Here is a 22744-nt window from a genome sequence, read left to right on the forward strand (position 1 = left end):
CACGTAAAAGAAGGCGGGCAGACAAGTGCAGACCAAGCTGGATGCGTACCTCCTTTCCTCCCTGAACCGAGTCAGCGCCAATCCTCGGGCGACTCTAAGGTCGCGTGACCAGGGAACAGGCTCCGCCCCTCAGAGCCGTCAAAACAATTGCCTCAAGCGGCAGCCATGATGAATTTAAAGGGGCAGTACTGGCAAGATCGGCAACCAGAACGACAGATTGCGGGTGAGTCTTTCAGGGTACCTCTGGGGCTGAGGATTGAGGTCTCCGCCACATCTTATTCCCAAACTCCCAGACAGATGAACAAACCCTTTCCAACCAACCTCACAAAATTCCGGACTCAAAAACTCCGCCCCCCGCGATTCTTCCCCGCCCCTCGGCGTCCAGACAGACAGACCGACGGCCTGCCCCGCCCCCTGTGCCACGGACTGGCTCAGTGACCTGGGGATTGTCAGGCCGCCAGGTCCTCGCCCGTGACGCGGACCTCAGTCGTCCAACTGCACCTCCCCCCACCCATCTCATTCTATCCCCACCCTGGGCCCCAGGGCAGGTCGACAGCCTGAGACACTCCTCAACCGCATTTCCAGGTCCAGGAGACCAGCTCCCAGCGCTGCGTTTCCCTGTGACCCCGCAGCCACTCAGCAGACCTCCCATTCTTCCCTGCATCATCAGGCATTTGGGAGGCACCCTAAGGTGATTCCTCTTAGAGCCTGTTAGTAGGTGATCGTGACAGAGACAAAGCCCATGGAAGTAACTGGGCTGGGAGTGACCAGGTCTTTCTCTTCACCCATTTCCAGACACGCCCCTTGCTGCAGGTGTCTGATTAAATCTCTCACTCCCTTACTGGGAGAAAGAAACTCTCCGGGCCTGGGGTGGGAGGCTGGCTTGGGGAAAGAGAAGGGACATTGGCGTCTTTGAAGTCATGTAGGCAGAGGGAGGGAGGGAGCGTGTTTGTCCTGGGTAGGGCTCTGTGCCAGGTCCTCTGGGTGGTTGTGAAGTGGTGAGAGAGGGGGTGGGAATGCTGGACTTCTGGACTTTGGGCAGGGCAGAGCCTTCTGAATCGCTGGCTGCTGAGCAGAGTTTCTTCCGGGCTGTGGGCCTGAGTGCCTCAGCCAAGGGCTCTGCTCACAGGTAAGAGGACTTCCAAGATGAGAAACAAGGCCATTTTGAGGAAATGGGAAGGTAGCCTGAATCCTGGGGAGCTGGGAAGTATGAGTTGAAGGTTAGTGGCAAAAGAAGCAGGGCTAACCAGGTTTGGAGATGCTGGGCTTAGTTCCATCGGTGACACAGCCTGAAGACCTTGAGCTTTCTGAGGCCGTCTCATCTGGATACTTCAAGGAAGGCTCCTGTTTTCTTCTTTTCCCTTTCTTCTCTGATTTAACTGTGAAATGTATTTCTTTCTTTCTTTCTTTTTTTTTTATTTTGAGACAGAGTCTTGCTCTGTCGCCCAGACTAGAGTGCAGTGGCATCGTCACAGCTCACTGAAACCTCAAACTCCTGGGCTCAAGCAATCCTCCAAGTAGCTGGGACTACAGGCTCGTGCTACTGCACCCAGCTAATTTTTCTATTTTTAGTAGAGACAGGTCTCGCTCTTGCTCAGGCTGGTCTCGAACTCCTGAGCTCAAGAGATCCTCCTGCCTTAGCCTCCCAGAGTGCTAGGATATAGGTGTGAGCCACTGCATCTGGCTTCTTCCCTTTTTTCTAATCCCCTGGACTATTTTCTGCATATCTCATGTCTACTTTAACCCAATTCCCTTTGCAGCTCTTCTATCCACACCCCATGATCCCCGTAGTGCTGTCTCTTATCCCTTGATTCCTTTTCCTAACCCAAGCTCTGTCTCCAACTCCTTTTCTAAGTCCAGAGTCCCTCTGCTAGTTCTAAGCACCTTTGTTCTTTCTATAGTCTTTATTTAAGTCAATTCATATCCCTCTCTTGTTGTCCACAATCTCAGCTTTCTGTTTAGTGATGTAGGCTCTCTCCCTATTGATCGCTTTCTCTCTCTCCAGCTAAGTCACAGGGTCACCCATACTTTTGTCCCTACATTTGTATCCCTACCACCCTCTAACCAAGTTGCTCAGCCTCTCTGTCTCACCTTTATCCCGGCTGAACTCTGTTATTTCTCCCTAGACTGGGTGACTTCTCCCTGGCCAGGATGTCAGGCCTGGTGTTGGGGCAGCGGGATGAACCTGCAGGACACCGGCTCAGCCAAGAAGAGATCCTGGGGAGCACTCGGCTGGTGAGCCAAGGGCTGGAGGCCCTACACAGTGAACACCAAGCTGTGCTGCAAAGCCTGTCCCAGACCATTGAGTGTCTGCAGCAGGGAGGCCACGAGGAAGGGCTGGTACATGAGAAGGCCCGGCAACTGCGCCGTTCTATGGAAAACATCGAGCTCGGGCTGAGTGAGGCCCAGGTGAGAGAGCGGAGGTGGTGCCAAGTGGTCTGGGGTGGATGGAGGAGCAGTTGTCTGATTGGGTGTTTGGAGTCACTTGGGATCACCTTGTCCTAGACGCTTGCATTCTTTAAGTAAATATATACTTATTACTCTGTGCCAGGAACTCTTTTGGGCACTGGAGATACATCACTGAACACAACAGTAAAAGTCTTTGCATCTTGGAGCTTGCTTTCTAGCTGGGGGAGATAGATACACAAATAAATAAGTAAAAGATTCACTATGCCAGAGTGATAATTGCTAAGGATAAAATAATAAAAATAGGCCAGGTGTGGTGGCTCACGCCTGTTATTTTAACACTTTGGGAGGTCTAGGCAGGAGGACTGCTTGAGGTCAGGAGTTTGAGATGAGCCTGGGCAACATAGTGAGACCTTGTCCCTAAAAAAAAATAAAAATTAGCTGGGCGTGGTGGTGCACGCCTGTAGTCCCAGCTACTCAGAAGGCTGAGGCAGGAGGATCGCTTTAGCCTGGGAGTTTAAGGTTGCAGTGAGATATCATGGCACCACTGCACTCTAGAAGCCTGGGTGACAGAATGAGACCTTTTCTCAAAAATCAATAAAGAAAGAAAGAAAGGAAAAAAGCAGAGAAGGAGGCCAGACATGGTGGCTCATGCCTGTAATCCTAGCTCCCTGGGAGGCCGAGGCAAGAGGATCGCTTGAGCTCTGGAGTTCAACACCAGCCTGAGCAAGAGTGAGACCCCAAAAAGAAAAGAAAAAAAAAAAAAGCAGAGAAGGAGACTAGGGAGTATGGAGGGAGGTGACATTTGGGCAAAGATTTGAAGGCGAGGGAATGAGACATGCAGTAAAAAGGGGCAGTGTCTTAAGCAGAGAGAACAGTAAGTGTAAAGGCCCTGAATTAGGGCCTGCCTGGTGAGTTCAGTGAATAGTGAGGGGCCAGTGGGGCTGCAGTAGAGTGAATAAGGGGAAGCAAAGGGTTGGGGGAGAGGGAGACAGATCATGTGAAACTTGTAGGCTATCATGAGGACTTTGTTTTTACTTTGAGTGAGATGGAAACTATTGGAATGTTTTGAGAAGACGAATGATATGGTCTAACTTGACATCATCTGGCTGCTGGGTTGAGAATAGACTCTAGGGGAACAAAGGCAGAAACAGGGAGGCCAGTGAGGAGGCTATTGTAGTAATCCAGCTGGGCGCTGATAGTGGCTTGGCTTTGGGTGATGGCGATGGAGGTGGTGAGCAAGTAGATTCAGGGTATATTTCTGAAGGTAGAGCCATTGCTACCACCCCCACCTCCTGGCTCCTCTCTGCCTCTGCTAGTCTTGCCACCTCCCAGTAGGCTCCGCTCCTTCCTGTCGCTGAACACTCCCATGCAGAGTCTGGAGCTCATGGGATGTGCCCACCTAGGTAATGCTGGCTCTAGCCAGCCACCTGAGCACAGTGGAGTCAGAGAAACAGAAGCTGCGGGCTCAGGTGCGGCGGCTATGCCAGGAGAACCAGTGGCTCCGGGACGAGCTGGCAGGCACCCAGCAGCGGCTACAGCGCAGTGAACAGGCTGTGGCTCAGCTGGAGGAGGAAAAGAAGCACCTGGAGTTCCTGGGGCAGCTGCGGCAGTACGACGAGGATGGGCACACTGCGGTAAGCGTGCGCAGGCAAAGCTGGCTGGAGGGCAGGCAGCTGGGAGTTACCGCAAACGTGGGGGCAGTGGCCTCGTCACCCTCAGGGGCCAGCAGCTCTGCCCAGTGGGGAAACAATATTCACTCAATCAACATTTAATTAAATGCCAACTGTGTGCCAAGCACTGTGCACTCCACTGGTGAATGGGGCAGAGTTCCTGCTCCTCATAATTACAGGTCTGTGAGGGGAGACAGATATGCACCTGGACAATTCCAATCCAGAATCCTGAGTGCTGCCACTAGGGAAAGCATAGCCCGGGAGAGCATGACCCTCCTACAATTTGCTCTCAAAATGTGTGAAATTTAACCCTCACTTGACAGGCGTTTATGTATCTCTGTGTCTTACACAGCACAAGAAGACGTGTGTAGGAAAGATAAAGAACTATAAAAGAGAGTTCTTGTGTTCTTGAGTTTGTAATGTACCTGTAGGGAACGAGGTTTGCACATGAGAACATGTATGGGACAACACAAAGCAGCAAGTGCTCAGTGACGGATGAGTGGTTGAGTCCGTGTGGGAGGCATTCCAAGGAGATAGGCCCCTGAGGGCTGGAATGGTCTGAGAAGGATTCACAGAGGAGGTCGGGTACAAGGATGGGTAGGATTTAGGTTGGATTTCTCATTCAAGTGGGTTAGGAGTTGGTTAGGAATGGGATGGATTTTGAAGGATGACAGGAAGAGGGAAGAGCTTCCTGGACTGGAGATGGGGGGGGGGTGTCATAGATTAAGGCTCAGGGGCTGGAAAGCTGGTCTGTCCCAGGGAAAGGGATGAGATGTTTTGCACAGGACACATTGGTGGTGCTGGGTAGGAGGGTTGGAGGTATTTTTATAAGGCTGCAGTTCCTAATGGGGAAAAGATATTTTCCCAGTGGAAGCAGGGTAGACAGTGAGGGCTGGGCACTAAGTCCAGAATGAGCAGTGGCAGATGATAGGCACAAGGCTGAGCTAGACACTTTGGGTACGTGTCAATAAGATGAGACACACTCCCTCCCTCAGGAGAGACAGGACAGACATATAATCAATGTAAATACACAGGGATCAGCACAGGGCTGTAATTACAAGAGTTGAGGGGGAGATTGAGGGTGGTTAGGAAGGAAACCTTCTGGATGTAAAAGAAGGGAAAATCATGAGATTTTTGTCCAAAGCATCTCTGGCTGTTACAAATAAGAGAGGCCTGAGCTTTGCTAGGCCAGCTGCTGGCCTTCCCAGCAACAGAGTCAGGATGAAGGCTCTTTTCCTAGGCCCCATCTGTCAGTGATTTCATGGCTTAAAGAGGCCCCTGAAGAGGCCGCTGGGGATATCTTGGCCCTGACATGCTGCTTCTTCCCTTCTAGGAGGAGAAGGAAGGCGATGCCTCGAAGGATTCCCTGGATGACCTCTTCCCCAATGAGGAGGAAGAGGACCCTAGCAATGGCTGTGAGTCTGCCTCTGGAGATGGAGGATGAAGAGGGGCAGCAGGAGGATGGTTCCAGCTGTGGCCCACCCTGTACACAAGATCCTCACCATTCAGAAATAGGTCTCCACTTCCTCTGGAGGTGGGGCACAGGCTGGGCTAGTACTTTGATTTCCTAGGTGTCCCCCTTATTCATCAACATTTATTAAACACTTAATATGTGCCAGGCACTGTGCTAGGCATGAGGGATACCGAGATGAAAATGACAGGTCTTGCCAGTAAGGAGTTCACAGTCTAGTGGGAGAATGACCCTGAGATGGGAAAAGCGTGAGCTCTTCAAGGGAAAGAACCAGGTCTGTCTCATCTTCGTATTCCTGGGACAGCCCCTGGCTCATGCTTATTGAATAAATGTGTGCTGAATGAATGAATTACTGGGTAACCAATGGGATTGTGATGGGCACAGGTGCAAAGGAGTGGGTAAAAGAATAGAAGTTGAGGCAGGTCTTGATTGAGAGCTCACTTGGGGGTGGGCACAGGTATGGAACAAGACATGGAGAGGGAAGTGGGGAGGGCAGATGGCAAAAGAGAGAGGAAGACTCCTCTGAGGAAGTCTCCTGTTCATTTTCTGGGATGTTTTAGTGTCTCGTGGCCAGGGCTCTGCAGCAGCCCAGCAGGGTGGATATGAGATCCCAGCAAGGTTGCGTACATTACACAACCTGGTGATCCAGTATGCTGCCCAGGGTCGCTATGAGGTGGCCGTGCCGCTTTGTAAGCAGGCACTAGAGGACCTGGAGCGCACATCTGGCCGCGGCCACCCTGACGTTGCTACCATGCTCAACATCCTCGCTTTGGTATATCGGTGAGTACTGCCCTCCTCCATCAGCCAGAATCTTCCGCGCATTCCCACCTTGGTCCTCCTTTGCCTCCCATTCTACCTCTCCACAGGCAGGTTACCTCTCCTCCCTGCTGGGCCTCCCAGCTATACCCAACTAGGGCGCTCTCTGATGTACCAGAACACTCACTTCTTCCATACTCTAGCGCTTGACCTGGAAAATAGTCATCTCTCAGGCTCTTTGCTCCTCCAGTTTCTCTTTTGGGCAACATCTCTTTCTCTCTCTGTTTCTCTCTCTTGCTTCCTATGACTTGTGGCCTCCTCTTGGGATGGCAGTGCTCTGCATTGTGGTATGAGTGTGTCAGTGAAGCCCTCTCACTGCCTGCGCCAGGCGTCCTATCTCCCTATGGAAGTCCCTAATACCTAAATGTACTCAGTCCTCCCAAAGGGATGGAGGGAAGGAAATGTCTTGGGGGCAGAGTTCAGGGTAACTCCTGTCACTTTTGTCCTTTTCTAGGGACCAGAATAAGTATAAGGAAGCTGCCCACCTGCTGAATGATGCCCTCAGTATCCGGGAGAGCACCCTGGGCCGGGACCACCCTGCTGTCAGTATTCCTTGCCCGCATCTCCCTCATTGCTCTTTTGACCTCTCTTGGCTGGTCCATCTATTGCCCTCGGTCCACTTACTAGGGGTGTTTAGAAAGGAGGCACGAGAACATCTTCCTTCCAGGCACTGTCCAGCAATCCTAGTGGTTCTCAATTCTCTGAGACTTAATGACTCCTTTTTATAATGAATATTTTCCCGAATTTTAATTCACAGATGATATATCCTACCTCCACATATGATTTCCAAAAAAGTTAATATGATACCCTAACTAATATAAGAGGAACAAGGAAAGTAACTTATCATAACACAATATATACAATATAATAAGATAAAAATATAATACAATAATAGCTGTATTAAATACAATTCTGCTAGAAGAAATAACAAAGTAGTCTGGGCCGGGCGTGGTGGCTCACGCCTGTAATCCTAGAACTCTGGGTGGCTGAGGCAGCAGGATTATTTGAGCTCAGGAGTTCGAGACCAGCCTGAGCAAGAGCAAGACCCCGTCTCTACTAAAAAAAAATATAGAAGGAAATTACCTGGACAACAAAAATATATATAGAAAAAATTAGCTGGGTATGATGGTGCATGCCTGTATTCCCAGCTACTCGGGAGGCTGAGGCAGTAGGATTGCTTGAGCCCAGGAGTTTGAGGTTGCTGTGAGCTAGGCTGACACCACGGCACTCTATCCTGGGCAACAAAGTGAGACTCTGTCTCAAAAAACAAAACAAAGTAGTCTGATATATAATGAATAACTTTGGATTTAAAAGAAGTAAGACCAGTAAGCCATTCCAAATGAAAAGTATTAATACTAGAGTTGGGTGCAATGGCTTGCACCCACAGTCCTGGCTACTTGGGAGGCTGGGGTAAGAGGATCACTTGAGCCCAGAAGTTTGAGACCAGCCTGGGCAGCATAGCAAGACCCTATCTCTAAAATTTTTTTTAAAAAGTACTAGAGGCCGGGCGCGGTGGCTCACGCCTGTAATCCTAGCACTCTGGGAGGCCGAGGCGGGTGGATTGCTCAAGGTCAGGAGTTCGAGACCAGCCTGAGCGAGACCCCGTCTCTACTAAAAATAGAAAGACATTATATGGACACCTAAAAATCTATATAGAAAAAATTAGCCGGGCATAGTGGCGCATGCCTGTAGTCCCAGCTACTCGGGAGGCTGAGGCAGTAGGATCGCTTGAGCCCAGGAGTTTGAGGTTGCTGTGAGCTAAGCTGACGCCACGCACTCACTCTAGCCTGGGCAACAAAGTGAGACTCTGTCTCAACAACAAAAAAAAAAAAAAAAAAAAAAAAAGTACTAGAAAAATGAAAGAGCAGAAGTATGGGTAGATGCTCAGTTAAAATGCAGTGTTATAATAGGCCATCACAGACCAGATGTATTTGTGTATGATAAGAGAAAGAGAGAGGTGGCCTTAAGTCAGTATAGCATACCAGGGCAAATGATAGATTTTCAAAGTAGAGAAAATGAAAAATAAGATACTTTTAAAAATGAGCTATGTGAAAATAAAATAATTCCCTATGATATGACATGATGGGTAGGGATGACGTATCTCAGAAAACATAACTTCTATCTTGATATCTCACCAAATGTCAAAGTTTACATTCAGTGTTTGAATGTCTGGCAATGTCTTTCTTTGCCTTCCCAAAGGTAATAGTGCCCCCAATCTTCATGGCAACCAAAAAAAAAGAAAACCTCCAGAAATTTCTAAAAATCCCCCTAGAGGGCGATACCACTCCATAGAGCCTCAGAGCCGTACTATTCAGCAGTTTCCCCTCCCCTCAGCCTCTGGCTGGGGTAACAGAGTACGTGTCTCTTGCAGTCGTGCAGTGTGGGGCCCTGCTGTACAAATAGGGGAACCTCAGATTCTCATAGGTCCTTCGCAGCTTCAATGTCTGATGGGGACAGGCCTCTCTCCATAGGTGGCTGCCACGCTCAACAATCTGGCTGTGCTCTATGGCAAAAGGGGCAAATACAAGGAGGCGGAGCCATTATGCCAGAGGGCACTGGAGATTCGAGAAAAGGTACCCACCTCTCTCCATTCTTCCCTTGTTGCTGTAACCCCTTCTCCACATCTCTCCTCTGGTCTGACCCTTCTTCCTCACATCTTTTTTTCTCATCTGCCTCTCTCTGCCTCATTTCCTCTTTCATCATTCCCTTCCCTCTGCTGTCCACTTGTGCATGCATGTGCGTGAACACACACATGTGTGCATGTGCACACACATAAACACTCCTTTGCTCCCTTTCAGGTCCTGGGCACTGACCACCCAGATGTGGCAAAGCAGCTGAACAACCTGGCTCTGTTGTGCCAGAACCAGGGCAAGTATGAGGCTGTGGAACGCTATTACCAGCGGGCACTGGCCATCTATGAGGGGCAGCTGGGGCCGGACAACCCTAATGTAGCTCGGACCAAGAACAACCTGGTAAGGAAGGGAGGGACAAAGTGGGTGGAAGGAGGCAAAGGGAAAGGCCACCTGGGTCCTGGAATTGGGAAGCATCATAATCTGGTACACTTTTCTCGTCAACTTTGTACCCATCTCTGGGGCTGCCTTTGGGATGAGGGATCTGCTTCATTCCAGTGGCAGAAGTTCCCTTGGGAGTGGGGTGAAAATACCCTTGATGCTGTAGATAGAAAAGAAGGTGTGAGGAGGATCTCTGGGGAGAGTCACAGAGACACCCAGAAGCGGAACTCCCTGAGCCTGGCTAAGACCTTGTCTCCCTCCGTCTCTTCCTTCTGTATTTTTGCCTTCCTGCCTCCCAGGCTTCCTGTTACCTGAAACAGGGCAAATATGCTGAGGCTGAGACGCTATACAAAGAGATCCTGACCCGTGCCCACTTGCAGGAGTTTGGGTCTGTGGATGGTGAGTGGTGAGGGCCTGGGGAGAGGGCTGCAGGGAGGTAAAGAAATGCAGACTAAAGGTGGGGGTTAGGCTACAGTGGTTCTCAGGGGGAGCCAGACTCGTTTCATCCAGCCTTGTCAACCTCTGGGTCCTGGTTCCCCCTGTACTGTCCAGCTCCATCTCTAACCTCCCTATCCCACTCCATGTGTCACCCCTAGGCGACCACAAGCCCATCTGGATGCATGCAGAGGAGCGAGAGGAAATGAGCAAAGTGAGTGGGGGTTGGCTGCCTGGGGAGCCCGAGGCTACTGGGGTCTCTGTCTTACTCCCTGCATTAGCCCAGCTGCTCACTTCCCACCCAGCACCCAGATGTGTGGTGCCTTCCCCAGCCCAGCCTGTACCCTAGCCCCATGCCAGCTTATACCCAGCATCTCCTTACTTTCTTCTCTGACTCCCGCCCCTTCCCCCTCTGTCCTACAGAGCCGACACCTTGAGGGCAGCACACCCTATGCTGAGTATGGAGGCTGGTACAAGGCCTGCAAAGTGAGCAGGTGAGCTGCCAGTGAAAAGCTGGCTTGGCCTCCGATGCCCTCCTTCCAAGCCCTGATCCCAGCCTCCTGGACCTTTCTCCTTCTTTCCTTGACCTTCCCTCGTCCTTAGCTCTGCTCCCTCTCTTTCCTGGTTTCTTTTCTTATCCGATGCTCTCTTCCTTCCTTGGTCTCACCCTGCACAGCCCCACAGTGAACACTACTCTGAGAAACCTAGGAGCTCTGTACAGGCGTCAGGGAAAGCTGGAGGCAGCTGAGACCCTGGAAGAATGTGCCCTGCGTTCCTGGAAACAGGTCAGAAGCCTGCATGGGAAGGAGGTCTAATAAGGAAGGGCCCTGGGGACAAGGGACCACTGAGGCTTCTTGTAAGTCTCCTAAAAATAAGAGGAAGCTGGGTGTGGTGGCTTACACCCATAATCCCAGCACTTCGGGAGGCCAAGGCAGGAGGATTGCTTGAGCCCAAGAGTTCAAGATCAGCCTGGGCAACACAGTAAGACCCTGTCTCTACAAAAAATGAAAAAAAATTAGCCAGACATGGTGGTGTGCATCTGTAGTCCCAGCTACTCAGGAGGCTGAGAGAGGAGGATCGCTTGAGCCTGGGAGTTTGAGGTTGCAGACACTGAGCCACTGTACTCTAGCCTGGGTGACAGGGAGACCCTGAATAAGAGAAGCTGAAGAAGACAGGGGAGAAGAAAGTGAGGCAGTCTTGTGATGGTTGTGGTTGTTTTTACGCATGTTCTTAACCTCCCACCTGCCCTTTGTAGTTAGGACTCCACGTTTAAGATTCCCTTCACTAAATCGGGTTATAAAGGGGGAATCCTGCCCTTTCAAAAGAAGGGACATGGGTGGTATGGGGTGAGGGGAGTGAGGTTGAGGACAGTCTTTTTTTTTTTTTTTTTTTTTTGAGACAGAGTCTCACTCTGTCGCCCGGGCTAGAGTGAGTGCCATGGCGTCAGCCTAGCTCACAGCAACCTCAAACTCCTGGGCTTAAGCGATCCTCCTGCCTCAGCCTCCCGAGTGGCTGGGACTACAGACATGCACCACCATGCCCGGCTAATTTTTTCCTCTATATATTTTTAGTTGGCCATATAATTTCTTTCTATTTTTAGTAGAGACGGGGTCTCGCTCTTGCTCAGGCTGGTCTCGAACTCCTGACCTTGAGCAATCCACCCGCCTCGGCCTCCCAGAGTGCTAGGATTACAGACGTGAGCCACCGCGCCCGGCCGAGGACAGTCTTGAGTCAAAGTTTCTCAAAAATTGCGGGTCTCATTAGTAGGTCATGAAATCAATTCAGTGTGGGCCATGGCTAAAAATACATATGTATCTATATATACGAATGCATTGTAAATAGAAAGGGCATTATTCACGTAGGTGTGTACTGGGACATCACAAGGAGAAAATGTTTTCCTTACAGTAGCTGATGATGAAAAAAAGTTGGAAAGCCCCATCCTGAGGAGTTAAGGAGAGGAAGTTCTAGGTTCTTCCTTTTCCTTTCAGGGCACTGACCCTATCAGCCAGACCAAGGTGGCAGAGCTGCTTGGGGAAAGTGACAGTAGAAGGACCTCCCAGGAAGGCCCTGGGGACAGTGTGAGGTTTGAGGGAGGTGAAGATGCTTCTGTGGCTGTCGAGTGGTCAGGGGTAAGTCTAATCATTGCCTCTTGATTTCCTGCTGGCGGCGGTGAGAGGCTCTGAGCTTGCCTTTCTCTGGGCTCTTGTAGAATATGAAGGCTTGTTGTCCGTGTTCTAGTTAGTCCATCCCTTCAGCAGTATTCTGGGAGCCAGTTTTGACAGGGCTCTTGTTTTTAATCACTGGGTTTGGGGTTGGGGGATGTGTGCAGAATAAACGGCAGAAGTAGATTCAGAAGCCAGTCTTCATGGGATCCTCTTAGCTTCCATTGCTCATTCCTCTCTGCCAGGATGGCAGTGGGACCCTGCAGAGGAGTGGCTCTCTGGGCAAGATCCGGGATGTGCTTCGTAGAAGCAGCGAACTCCTGGTGAGGAAGCTCCAAGGGACCGAGCCTCGGCCCTCCAGGTACACAATGAGGTTGAGATATGACAAAGCAGGCAAGTAGGCCCTTGGCCTTCAACTCCTCTTGGCCCCTGATCTCTGCAGGAGAAGTGTCTTGGAGAGAAACATGGAGGAGTTCAATGGGATGGCCATGGAGATTTCGGGGAGGATGGGTGCCCCAGTGGGGGGGATGAAGGTACCTGAGGAGATGCTGGTTTCTAATACAGATAAGAGTGGGAGAGGAGGGGACAGAGGGTAGACAGTGATTTTATATTGTGTGGCAGTGCCCAGGAGGCCCACATCTTTAGGGACATTCAAGAGGAAGAGAGAAGGCCTCAATTCTTTATTTTTCCATTATAGCAGCAACATGAAGCGAGCAGCCTCCTTGAACTATCTGAACCAACCCAGTGTTGCACCCCTCCAGGTGAGAGCAGTGCTTGTGAGCATGTTGGTAGGTGAGAAAGGACGGCCAGCAAGCTCGCCCAGTGGGATTAGGGAAGCGGGGAAAGTCATCTAGCACGAAAGAGGATTATAGTCATCATGGAATCAGGCAGAAAGCTTGTTGGGCGTAGTGACCACCAAGGGATAGTTTCAGGCCAGATGTTAGTAGCAAATAAGTTAATCAGGAGGGAAATAGTAATTGATATTTTTTAAACTGGTACTTTGGAATTATGAATAATTCAAGAATGAGGATGAGGCCGGGCGCAGTGGTTCACGCCTGTAATCCTAGGACTCTAGGAGGCCGAGGTGGGAGGATCGCTCAAGGTCAGGAGTTGAAGACTAGCCTGAACAATAGCGAGACCTTGTCTCTACTAAAAACAGAAAGAAATTAGCTGGACAACTAAAAATATATAGACAGATTAGCCGGGCATGGTGGTACACGCCTGTAGTCCCAGCTACTCGGGAGGCTGAGGCAGGAGGATCGCTTGAGCCCAAGAGTTCAAGGTTACAGTGAGCTATGATCTCATCACTGCACTCCAGCCTGGGCAACAGAGGGATGCCTGTTTCTGGAAAAAGGAGAAAAAGAAAAAAGAATGATTTGGGGATACTAAGTGTTTTTCTTCCTGCAGTCACCATATTCCTTACCTTGGGGACCTAGTGGTAGATGAGAAGGGAAAAAGAAAAAAGTACTAAATAATCTCTATTTGAGAGAACAGTAGTGATATTCTAATAGCAAATGACCATTTGTATCAACACATTTGAAGTATATACTAGTATTCATGTGGCTCTTCCAGGTAGTTTCTCCAGCAGATTGTGGACTTCTGGAAAATCCTAGCAGAGGCTAAACAAAAGCCCCAGAACTTGGAGTTGAGGTTATAGGCTCGATCCTAGGTCCAGAGATCGACTGTAGCCATGGGATGGATGGACAGTCTTTGGGAGGCTAAGGTCCCTGGGCTAATGGGGTGGTGGTGTCTGTTTCAGGTCTCCCGGGGCCTCAGTGCCAGCACTACGGACCTCTCTTCAAGCAGCTGACATTCAACCCAACCCCCAGGTCTGCTGGGTCCCCCCACAGTCCTCACAGCATTCCCCATTGCTCCTGGCTCTTTCCCACCCCAAGGTGGGACAGTGAAGGGGGAGCAGTTTAACCAGAAGATTGCTGCTGCCCTTAGGGTCTCAGCTCCCTCCTCAGGAATCCCCCGTAGGGAATAGCCCTCAGGATACCCTCTCCTCACCCTGCGGTCTTCTAGAGTAGCTAGCTCTGAGGCCCCCAAGGTGGGTAAGAAGCAGGTACACACCTCAGAGATGCAGCCTGCTGCTGGCTTTTCTGTCAGAGGGTTTGGGAGTGGCCAGCCAAGCAGCCTTGGTCTGGCCTCTCCTGTTCCGCCTCTCTGCTGCCTCACTTCAGGTCCATGTATTTCACTTTTCTTAAATAAAAGAATCAGGTAACCTTTCTGCTGCTTGAGTCCTGATTGAAGAGGGTAGGAAGCAAGGGTTGTGTTGGGGCCTTTCACAGAAGGGCAAGGGGCAGTGATGGATGGGGCGACAGGAGGAGTGTTGATTCTTGGATCTTTCCTCTCTTCCTCCCCTTGTTTGTATCCTCTCCAGCAGGGCCTGTAGGAAGGCATCTGGGGGATGGGGAAGGAGGCCCACAACCCAAGGAGAAGGTGCTGTGGACTGGGTTGTCAGGGACATGTGGTGGCCATGTGGCAGGACCCTGGAGTCCTGGCGCCACTTCTCCTGGCTGTGGGGCCCTCTGTGGCTGCCCCTCCTCCTCCCAGCTGCTTGGGGGAAGGGAAGTCTAAGCAGGCCTGGGGGGCCCTTCGGAGCCAGAGGGGAGACAAGGCACTATCCATCCCCTCTCAGCATATCCTGGAGGCCTGAGCAGCAGCTGGGGCCCATCTTCTAAAGCTTGACTCCTCCTGACCGCCTCCTACACCCCTTGCTGCTTTCACAACAAAGAAAGAATGTGGGGGTGGTGGCGCTGGGGGTGGGGGTGGGGTGCCTGGAACAAGGACTGTGCTGGGCCTCCCCACAGCTGGAGTTGGCCATGCCCTGACATAGCCCAGACTGCCTGGAGATGGACTTGGGATGAATTTGTCAGTTTAACAGCCTTCAGCCTGGCTTTCAGAGCCGTGTTTCTACCTTTGGGTCCAGCTTGGTCCAGAGCAAAATCAGACCCCAGACATGCACTCTTCCCCTCCTTCTCCAGGCTACGTAACATCTCCAGGTTATCCTGCTTGGGGACATCAAGGACATCCTGCTGTTCAAGGTCTCCCTTAGGATTTTTGGGTTGCTGAAGAATGGGTCAGGGCCCCTCTTCCTTCCTCCTACCTGGAGAATTCTGGGGGAACTGTTGGTCGGAGCCTCCAGGTAGGCCCAGAACTCCCTAGGGACCACGGAATCACAAAAGTCACTTTGGTTCCCTGGGTCCCTGCAGATTAGTTGGTGGGTACAGAGTATACCCCACTACCTCGCTAAGGTGCCCTGCACTGCCCCAAACCTTCCTCCCTCTGTTCCCCATCCCTCTCCAGACCCCTCCCCCAACCGCGAGCTCCTCCCGCCACGGCGGGGAGGGGGCGTCCGAGGGGCGGGGCGCCACGCGGAGGCCGGCGGGGAGGGGGCGTCGTGGGGCGGGGCTTGGCGGCAGCGGCCGCGCGCGAGGACTCTGAGGTACCGGGCGCGCGCGGCTCCGGCTCGGGACGCCTCGGGCTCGGGCTCGGGCTCCGGCTCCGGCTCCGGCTTTTGCAGCAGCGCCCGCGCTCGGTGCTCGGCCTCCTGGGCCCGCCGCGGAGCGCAGTCTACGCGCCCGCCGTGCGCCCTCCGGCTCCTTTCCCCCAGCCGCCACGATGGGAGCTGCGCGGGGGTCCCCGGCCACCCCCCGCCGGCTGCCTCTGCTTAGCGTCCTGCTGCTGCCGCTGCTGGGCGGTGAGTCCTGGCGAGCTGGGGAAGCAGGGCTCGGGAAGCGCAGGAGCCCTGCGGGCAAAAGGGGGCACCTGGGGAGGTGGGTTTGGGCGGCTGGAGCGGGGACAGAAACCCTGGAGTCGTGGAGAGGCTCGCTGAGCACGCGAGGTCCCGGCGGAAGGGCGCCAGGAGCCTCAGGGCCGGGAGGTTGGCGAAGCCCCCGCGAACTCGGTCGGGGTCCCTCTCCCACTGGCGCCGCGGGGACGCGTTTCCAGCCTTTACAGTTTTCCCGGCCTGACCCGAGAGCCTGCTCGAGAACGGCCGGGAGTTGCCGGCTCCCGGGACCAGGTGGGGAGTTTTCTTTTCCGCGGAGAAACAACTACCCGCTCTGTGGGGGGTGCGGCGGGAGAAACGAGTCACCCCGGCAAGCTCAGTCCAGGTGAAGGCGGCCGGCTTGGGGCCCGATGCCCGACCGACCTGCAGAGCGCGGAGCTTTGTTACCCACTCCGCTCCCGGCTTCCCTCCGCCAAGTTCCTGGGCAAAACTGGAACTCCAGAGAGCCCTGCCAATGAGGGCAGAGGAAGGGAAGAATTAGGGGTCGCCCCTTCTTCTCTAGCTCACGGGCCGGAGCCCTGAGCCCACTTCGTGCCAGGGTCGAATCCGGGAGGCAGAGGGTCCCAGGCTGTCGCGGTGACTAATGTGTAAAGGCCGCTGCCAAAATCGGGCATGGCCGAGCTGCAGAGGTGCGGACGGGGTTTATTCTGCTCCTTCCTGGATTAACATCCTATCTGTCCTAACAGAGGAAAGGAAGTCTCTCTTTCTTAGGGCAGAAAGGCAAAAAGAGCAAACTCTGGCTTTTCTTGGAGGGCCTCAGGATTTTGATGAGGGTGTGGCCGCATCTCCAGGGCAGACAGTCCCCCCCCCCCCCCCCAGCTTTTATTTCCAGGCTTGATCACACCTAAGAGCCTCCACTGAGGTGTTGAAGTGCCTTACAGGAAAGCACCCAGCTACCTGCACATCCCAAACAGCCTAGACTGGACGTAAAGCCTCCCATCTTCCAAAACACAAAATCTTTGGTGGTGGTCCTCAAAATAGCTTTCTCGCGGGGAATTCTGTCCAAGGGACCTGTCCTAGCTTATCACTTTCCCCTTCTTTTGGAGAGTGGCAGTGGGGAGGGCAGGGGTCGGGAGTTGCCTTTTTTAACATCTCCAGTTGTTGAGGGGTTTTTGTACTTGTGGAATCAACGTCTCCCCACCCCCAGTTGTAAAAGGAGAGGTAAATGTAGCCCCGGAAAGAGAACGAGCTCCGGGGATTCAGTAGAGGTGTTTCTAGAGTAGCTCTGTGTTTCCTGTATGTGTGGTGGTTATTGCTCATGGCAGAATCCACATCTGCTCCCAGAGGAAGTATGAAAGATTTTTTGCACAGCCAGCGTGGAGGCCCAGCCATGTGGGTGAGCTGCCCAAGCTCACAGGCCTCCTGGGTCGTCTGGTTGGGTTTTGGTGTGTGGGTCTGCCTGATGTGGCTGCGTTCACTGCTGCTGTTTGGAGTTCTGCAGTCAAGGGGAGATTCTGGTGGAGACAGGGCTCTTGTTCAGCCAATGCTAAATTCCATATTCCATGAGAAGATGACTCTGATGTTAATGATGTTAATCTGGTGGAGGGTGTTTAGCGGAGGGGGAGTCCTGTGGGGGGAAGTTAGGGCAGGCTGAGGGCTGGGGACAGGAGGTCTGGAATTCCCTCGGGGTTGGAGGGGATGTCTTGTGCTCAACAAAGGAACATTTTAATGAGAGCTTTAAATCAATTCCACCAAATGTGCCTTGGTGTGGAACCTGTCCATGTGCTGTAAACAATTTCAGCCGAGGCTGAGGTGCCTGCCGTCTTCTAGTGAAGTCCTGGGACTCAAACCCACCCCCAGATGCATGACTAAAGGGAGCAATGACTTTTTAATAGATCACAGTAGATTTTTCCATCTCATTGTTTAACTGTGTAATTAACTGGAGTTGTAGTGAGACCCCACTGTTAATAAGGCTGGAGTAAGGGACCAAGGCTGGCTAGGTTTGTGGATTAGACCATTTTGAAGTTTGGGTAATTATGCTGTAAATGACTGTGTTACTTTCCAAACTTTGAGATCTCTGTTGTGATAAATATGGTGGAGGAGAAGGAGAATGCTTGACGTTTGAAATCTGGGATTCTTAACCCCAGCCGCTTGAATGGTCAGTTGTGGTCACTACCCAGCCCCATTCCCATCCCCCTCCCTGGTTTCTTTCCTCCAGACTCTTGTTTGGGGAAATTGAGTTGTCACATCCTGAGATAGGGATAGGATATCTTGTAGATTCCTCAAGGCTCTGCAGCCTGAAATTCAGGCCTAGGCGTTGCTTTTATTAGTGATGGCTTTTCTCAGCTGTTGGGCAGTATGGTGAGAGGGGAGGGGTGATCCTCACATCACTTGCCAAAGGATATACTCAAACACCTGGCGTTCAAAGCACCATTGAGTGATGGTTGGAGCTCACGCTATGGAGATGAAGTACAGTCGTTCCTCAGTGTCCTCGGGGGCTTGGTTCCAGGACTTCAAGGATACCAAAACCCGAAATAAGTTTAAGTACCTTACATAAAATGACGTAGTATTTGCATGTAACATAGGCACATCCTCCCATATACTTTAAATCATCTCTAGATTACTTATAATACCTTATACAATGTAAATATTATGTAAATAGTTGTTATACTGTATTTTAAGATCTGTATTATTTTTTATTGTTGTATTGTTATTTTTTTATTGTTTTTTTCTGAATATTTTTGGTCCTTGGTTGGTTGAATCCATGCCTGTGGAATCCAGGGTTAAGGAGGGTGGACTGTATTTGACAAAGCAGCAACTCAAACTCATTGATGGGCCCTGTGGCCCTGGGCAAATTTCTTGACCCCTCAGTTTGCCTCCTCTGTAAGGTGCTTACTTCCTGGAGTTGTGCTGAGGATTAAATATAAAGAAGTATATAAAGAGCCTCTTCCTTGGTCTTTTCCCTTCTATGGTGTGCTCCCAACATACCTTCAGCTTCACAATCATTCCCAACAATAAACATTTTCCACCTACTGGAACCCTCCATTCCAGTCCACCTGGCCTATTTGCCATCTCCTAAAACATACCTGGTTTCTCTTTGACCTTTCGGGCCAGAGAGAACCTTTCTTTCCTCTCGGGCCAGTCCTGGTGTGTATTGCCTTTTCCCATCTCTCTTTTGCCCAGCGCCACATCCACTTTCTCCTTGAAGCTGTCTTGTCTTTCCTGCCAGAAAGTGGATGCCTGGACTCTGTCATTCTTAGGGCACCTTCCATATTTTTGCCCCTGTTGGGTTTTAATTTACTGAAGGGCTCCTGCTATAGAGTTTAGTACAGTACCTTATTTATAATGTGTCCTTACCTAGGTTTATTAAAAAGGTGAATGAACCTTTTGGGTGTAGGACAGAGTAATTAAATTAAACATCCCCTTTGCATCCTAGACATTTGGAGTCTTTTGTGCCCTGTCCAGTTTTTCTGGGTTGGGATCGCCTGTTGTTCCTCCTTGTGCCTGCTCTACCATGACCAAATCAAGGGATCTTCCTTCCCTGTTTCTGGGCTGGCTGTTTTTGGTGGTGGCTTTTCCGAGTTTTGATGTGGCAGGGCTTTTGGCTTTCTCCCAGTTCTGTGCATGGGCAACGGCCTCTACATACAAAACTGACTTGCCTTTAAAGTCTGCAGCTTAAAAACGGGTGCTGAGGTTCCCTCCTACGTAGGGGCCTAGATTATCCATTACTTCGCTACTCAAAATAAGGCCCAAAGCCAGTGGCATCAGCATTCCCTGAGAACATGAATCAGAATCACAGCCTGCATTTTAACAAGATCCCCAGGTGACTCTGCACCCCACAGTTCCAGAAGTCTTGGTCTAGGCATCCCTCTTCGTATAGAAACTCAAGGTACAGAGCTTTCTTGTTGCAGCAGTATCAATTAGGGGCCCAAGATCTCGTACAATATTTGAAGATTTGCTTTACATACTTAGTTCATGTGACCACTCTTTGGTGTGATGTGTTCACTTAAAAATTACCTTACTTTGCGTTTAATTTGAATTAGCTTTTGCCAAAAAAACCTTGTCCATTAAATGTGTGACTCTAGAAAGTTTGCAACATTAAAGGTGACGTTTAGCTCCTCTCAGAGCCTCAACTTTTCCTAGAGGAGTGTACATCTCATTTCACAACAAAAGCCAACGGAGAAACTGGATTTGTTAGGCAGAAATTTCGTCCAGGGATGACTTTTCAGGAATACATTTGGTTCATAAAGGGAGGCATGTCTCTGCTAGGCTTTGACAGTTGTAGCGTTGTTAGTCTTTGGAGCATTTCATATTCTGGAGTGAGGGGTTTTGTGTGAGTTTGTGTTTAAGCCAATGCAGCTTCTGTGAGACTCGTCTGGGATGGAGGTTGGCCGGTTCAGACTCTAATATTTGAGCCAAGAGCAGTTTGGGGCCAGGGATTTAGTCTTTGGTGTTTTCCTGATGTAAGAAAGGGTCATTAAACAGGGTTGGATGTCCTTGGCCTGCATCCCTCAACCTCCCCCTGCTCTCCCTAACCTCAGTAATATGCCTCTGTGCAGCTGTGCCCGGGCACTACCCCTGGCCAGAGCCACATGATAGGGCTATAGGCTCGGGGCATGGTTACTGGCACTGGCCCTAGCCTCCTTGCCTTGGAATTGCCGCCTGCCCTTTCTCTGATTCCTGCTCTGGCCCCCATCTGCCTGGTCCTTTTTTTTGGAGGTGTGGAAGTTCTGCCATTGTGGCTGCGTTAGAGTCCTATCTTGGGGTTCTCTGAGTTCACTGCTGAGTGCACAGTCAGCCCTGCCGAGCCCCCTGGCACTTTGGTGGAGCTGGCGCGGGAGCTGCCACAGCTAATCAGCGGTTTGAGGAAGCCCTCTGTAGTATGTCACTTTTTCCACCCTCTTTTCTTCTCTGCTCTTAGGCCATTTTCCTCCCAGTAATGTTACACAAACAGCAGTGGGGCAGAGAGGAAGCTTGGTTTGAAGGGCTGATACAGCAGGCGCCTTTCCCCTCATGCTACTTGGTTTTGCATTGCCAGGCTCTTGTCTCCCTGTGTGCATTAACTGAGGTATGTTGAATGATTGCACAGGGGACTGGAATGTCATCAACCAAGTGTCCTGCAGATCCCAAGCTCCCGTTAGAAGCTTAGGCCTTGGTAAGCAGGGTATGCCCTCGCTGGTGTGGATATATATGTAACTTCTGAAAACTAGACCCCAAGACATGGGGTAGGGATTTTGAGTCACGTGTTAGGAAGGTGTAGATATGTGTTTCTCAGAAATGTATAGTGGAGAGTATAGTGCGAGGGCAGATAACCAGAGGTATTGGTTAACATTTTAGTTTCCTGGGCCTTACTGCAGACCTGCCCATCAGTCATTGGGGGAGGGGCCGTAAAATGTATTTTATTTTCTTATTTGCTATATTTGTATTTTTTGAATAGCCAATCCAATTACATCGTTCAAATTTCAAAAGGAAATTGCTTTTATAAAGAGCTTCCTAGGAGATTCCCACCTACACTCAAGTTTGAGAACCACTGGGCAGCTGTAAGAATTTGTCAGTCTGAAGTGTATGGTGTTGAGAAAGAGGGTGGCATTAATACTGAGGGGCTTCGGAGGGAGTCCAGTCAGAGTGTTTGGGTGTCTTCTATGGGTGAAGCTCCTCAGCACACCATTTGGTAAAGTGCTAAGTAGGATAGAAGAACATTCCAGAATGTGTGCAACAGTTAAATCTGAGACTCAGAAGCAAATGGGGAGTGGGAGGGCTTCAGGGAGGAGAGAGGGCCAGACATTTCTATTTTTTTTTTTTTTCTTTTCTTGGTCTCACTTCCTTTTTTCTTTTTTTCTTTTTCTTTTTTTTATTTTTTCCACTCACTCTCTCACTCTGACTGAGTCCAACATTTCTAAATAGATGTAGGCAGCAGTGACTGCCTCAGAATGATGGGAAAACTTGGGTGGTTCTTTTCTAATGTCTCACAGCAACCGTGCATGATGTGAGAAGAGACATCTATGGATCTGTGACGCCAGGTTTTCTGTCTTCTGGTCTTGGCTCAATTGCTGTCTAGTCACATGACCCTGAGCTGGTTTATTAACTTTCCCAAGTCTCAGTTTCCTCATCTGCACAATGCAAGTGGTGCTGATCCCTGCCCCCAGCCCCCGTGAAGCTGTGATGTAACGCTAATGCTCTTCAGCCCTGGAGATGGTTGACCCCCTGGAAGCCGCCCTGCTGGTTAGCCCTAATGACTCTTCCCGAGACTGTCCTGGCCCTTTGTCTCTCTTTGAAGTGTTAGCCTTTCTTTCCACTCTCTACAACGGGTTTGCGGTTTGTGAGGGCTCAACAAAGTCCCCCTTGACTGGCGGCCTTAGAAATGGTTTCCTCACTCACAAGCGCAGGTTTTCTGAATGGGCCTCAGTATTCCAGCAGTAAATGTGGGCACAACCACTTTGCATTTCCTGGAGGGGAGGTTCCCTCCCTTTATCTCCCAAGGGGGGGGATAGTCAGTGCTGGTTCAGGGCCTCCATCCGGCCCCCCCGCCCACAACACTGAGGTTCTTCCAGGGAGTGGCGTAGTAAACTGTGCTTCTTGCAGCCTAGGCAGACTTAATGATACCCAAGGGAAGGGTTTCTCTCATCACTGGGTGGCTGTGGGGGTTTGCACAGTCAGCGAGTCTGTATAACTTGTGGGAGTTTCTGTCTAGGCCGTGGGGAGGTTCCCGAGGTGCTGGCTGATCAGGGTGGAGGGCTCTCCTAGGGGTGGGCACCAGCACGCACAGGCTCTCCTCCAGGAGACACACTGGCTCATTTTGTGTCTCCTTCTTGGGTGGGCGGGGGGCAACGAAGAGAATGCTTGTCTGCTTTTGGGACTGCTGAGGTGTCCCAGCGTCTAGCTCACACAGTGCCTTTGTGCACATTAGGAATAAGTGCCCCTTCCTCCAGGTGGATACAACCCTGCACCAGGACTAAAGGCTTTGGCTAGTGGGAGTTCTGGCAGCGTTTTAGTATTGATGTTTTGGCCAGGCATCTTAAGCAGTGCACAACCTGTAG

At 51.0% G+C, this 22744-nt stretch overlaps 2 protein-coding genes across 11 annotated transcripts in view; both read left to right on the plus strand.

Moving 5' to 3' along the window:
* Positions 1-168: 168 nt before the first annotated feature.
* Positions 169-14202, plus strand: KLC4 (kinesin light chain 4). Of its 7 annotated transcripts, XM_069488635.1 has the most exons (17): positions 452-809; positions 1043-1129; positions 2127-2409; positions 3813-4043; positions 5413-5494; positions 6111-6330; positions 6821-6908; positions 8838-8939; positions 9165-9338; positions 9677-9776; positions 9974-10026; positions 10236-10306; positions 10489-10597; positions 11801-11941; positions 12220-12335; positions 12672-12735; positions 13734-14202. In XM_069488635.1, exons 3-17 carry the CDS (start codon positions 2152-2154, stop codon positions 13782-13784), a joined length of 1860 nt encoding a protein of 619 aa, XP_069344736.1. In that variant the 5' UTR covers positions 452-809; positions 1043-1129; positions 2127-2151; the 3' UTR covers positions 13785-14202. The 7 variants fall into 7 exon arrangements, with proteins under 7 accessions (XP_069344738.1, XP_069344741.1, XP_069344736.1 ...); XM_069488637.1 differs by lacking the exons at positions 452-809; positions 1043-1129 and adding an exon at positions 169-223; XM_069488634.1 differs by lacking the exon at positions 1043-1129 and having other exon boundaries at positions 452-771.
* A 1222-nt stretch (positions 14203-15424) lies between these two features.
* Positions 15425-22744, plus strand: part of PTK7 (protein tyrosine kinase 7 (inactive)) — a 59258-nt gene continuing 51938 nt past the window's right edge. For 3 of the 4 annotated variants that reach the window (XM_069489044.1, XM_069489043.1, XM_069489045.1), the window contains exon 1: positions 15425-15677. In XM_069489044.1, the coding sequence (XP_069345145.1) occupies positions 15599-15677 (79 nt within the window). In that variant the 5' untranslated portion in view covers positions 15425-15598. The remainder of the gene's footprint in view (positions 15678-22744) is intronic. The other variant, XM_069489046.1, reaches the window with a different exon arrangement.

Source organism: Eulemur rufifrons, chromosome 15 (assembly GCF_041146395.1).
Source record: "Eulemur rufifrons isolate Redbay chromosome 15, OSU_ERuf_1, whole genome shotgun sequence".
Taxonomy (NCBI): Eukaryota; Metazoa; Chordata; class Mammalia; order Primates; family Lemuridae; genus Eulemur; species Eulemur rufifrons.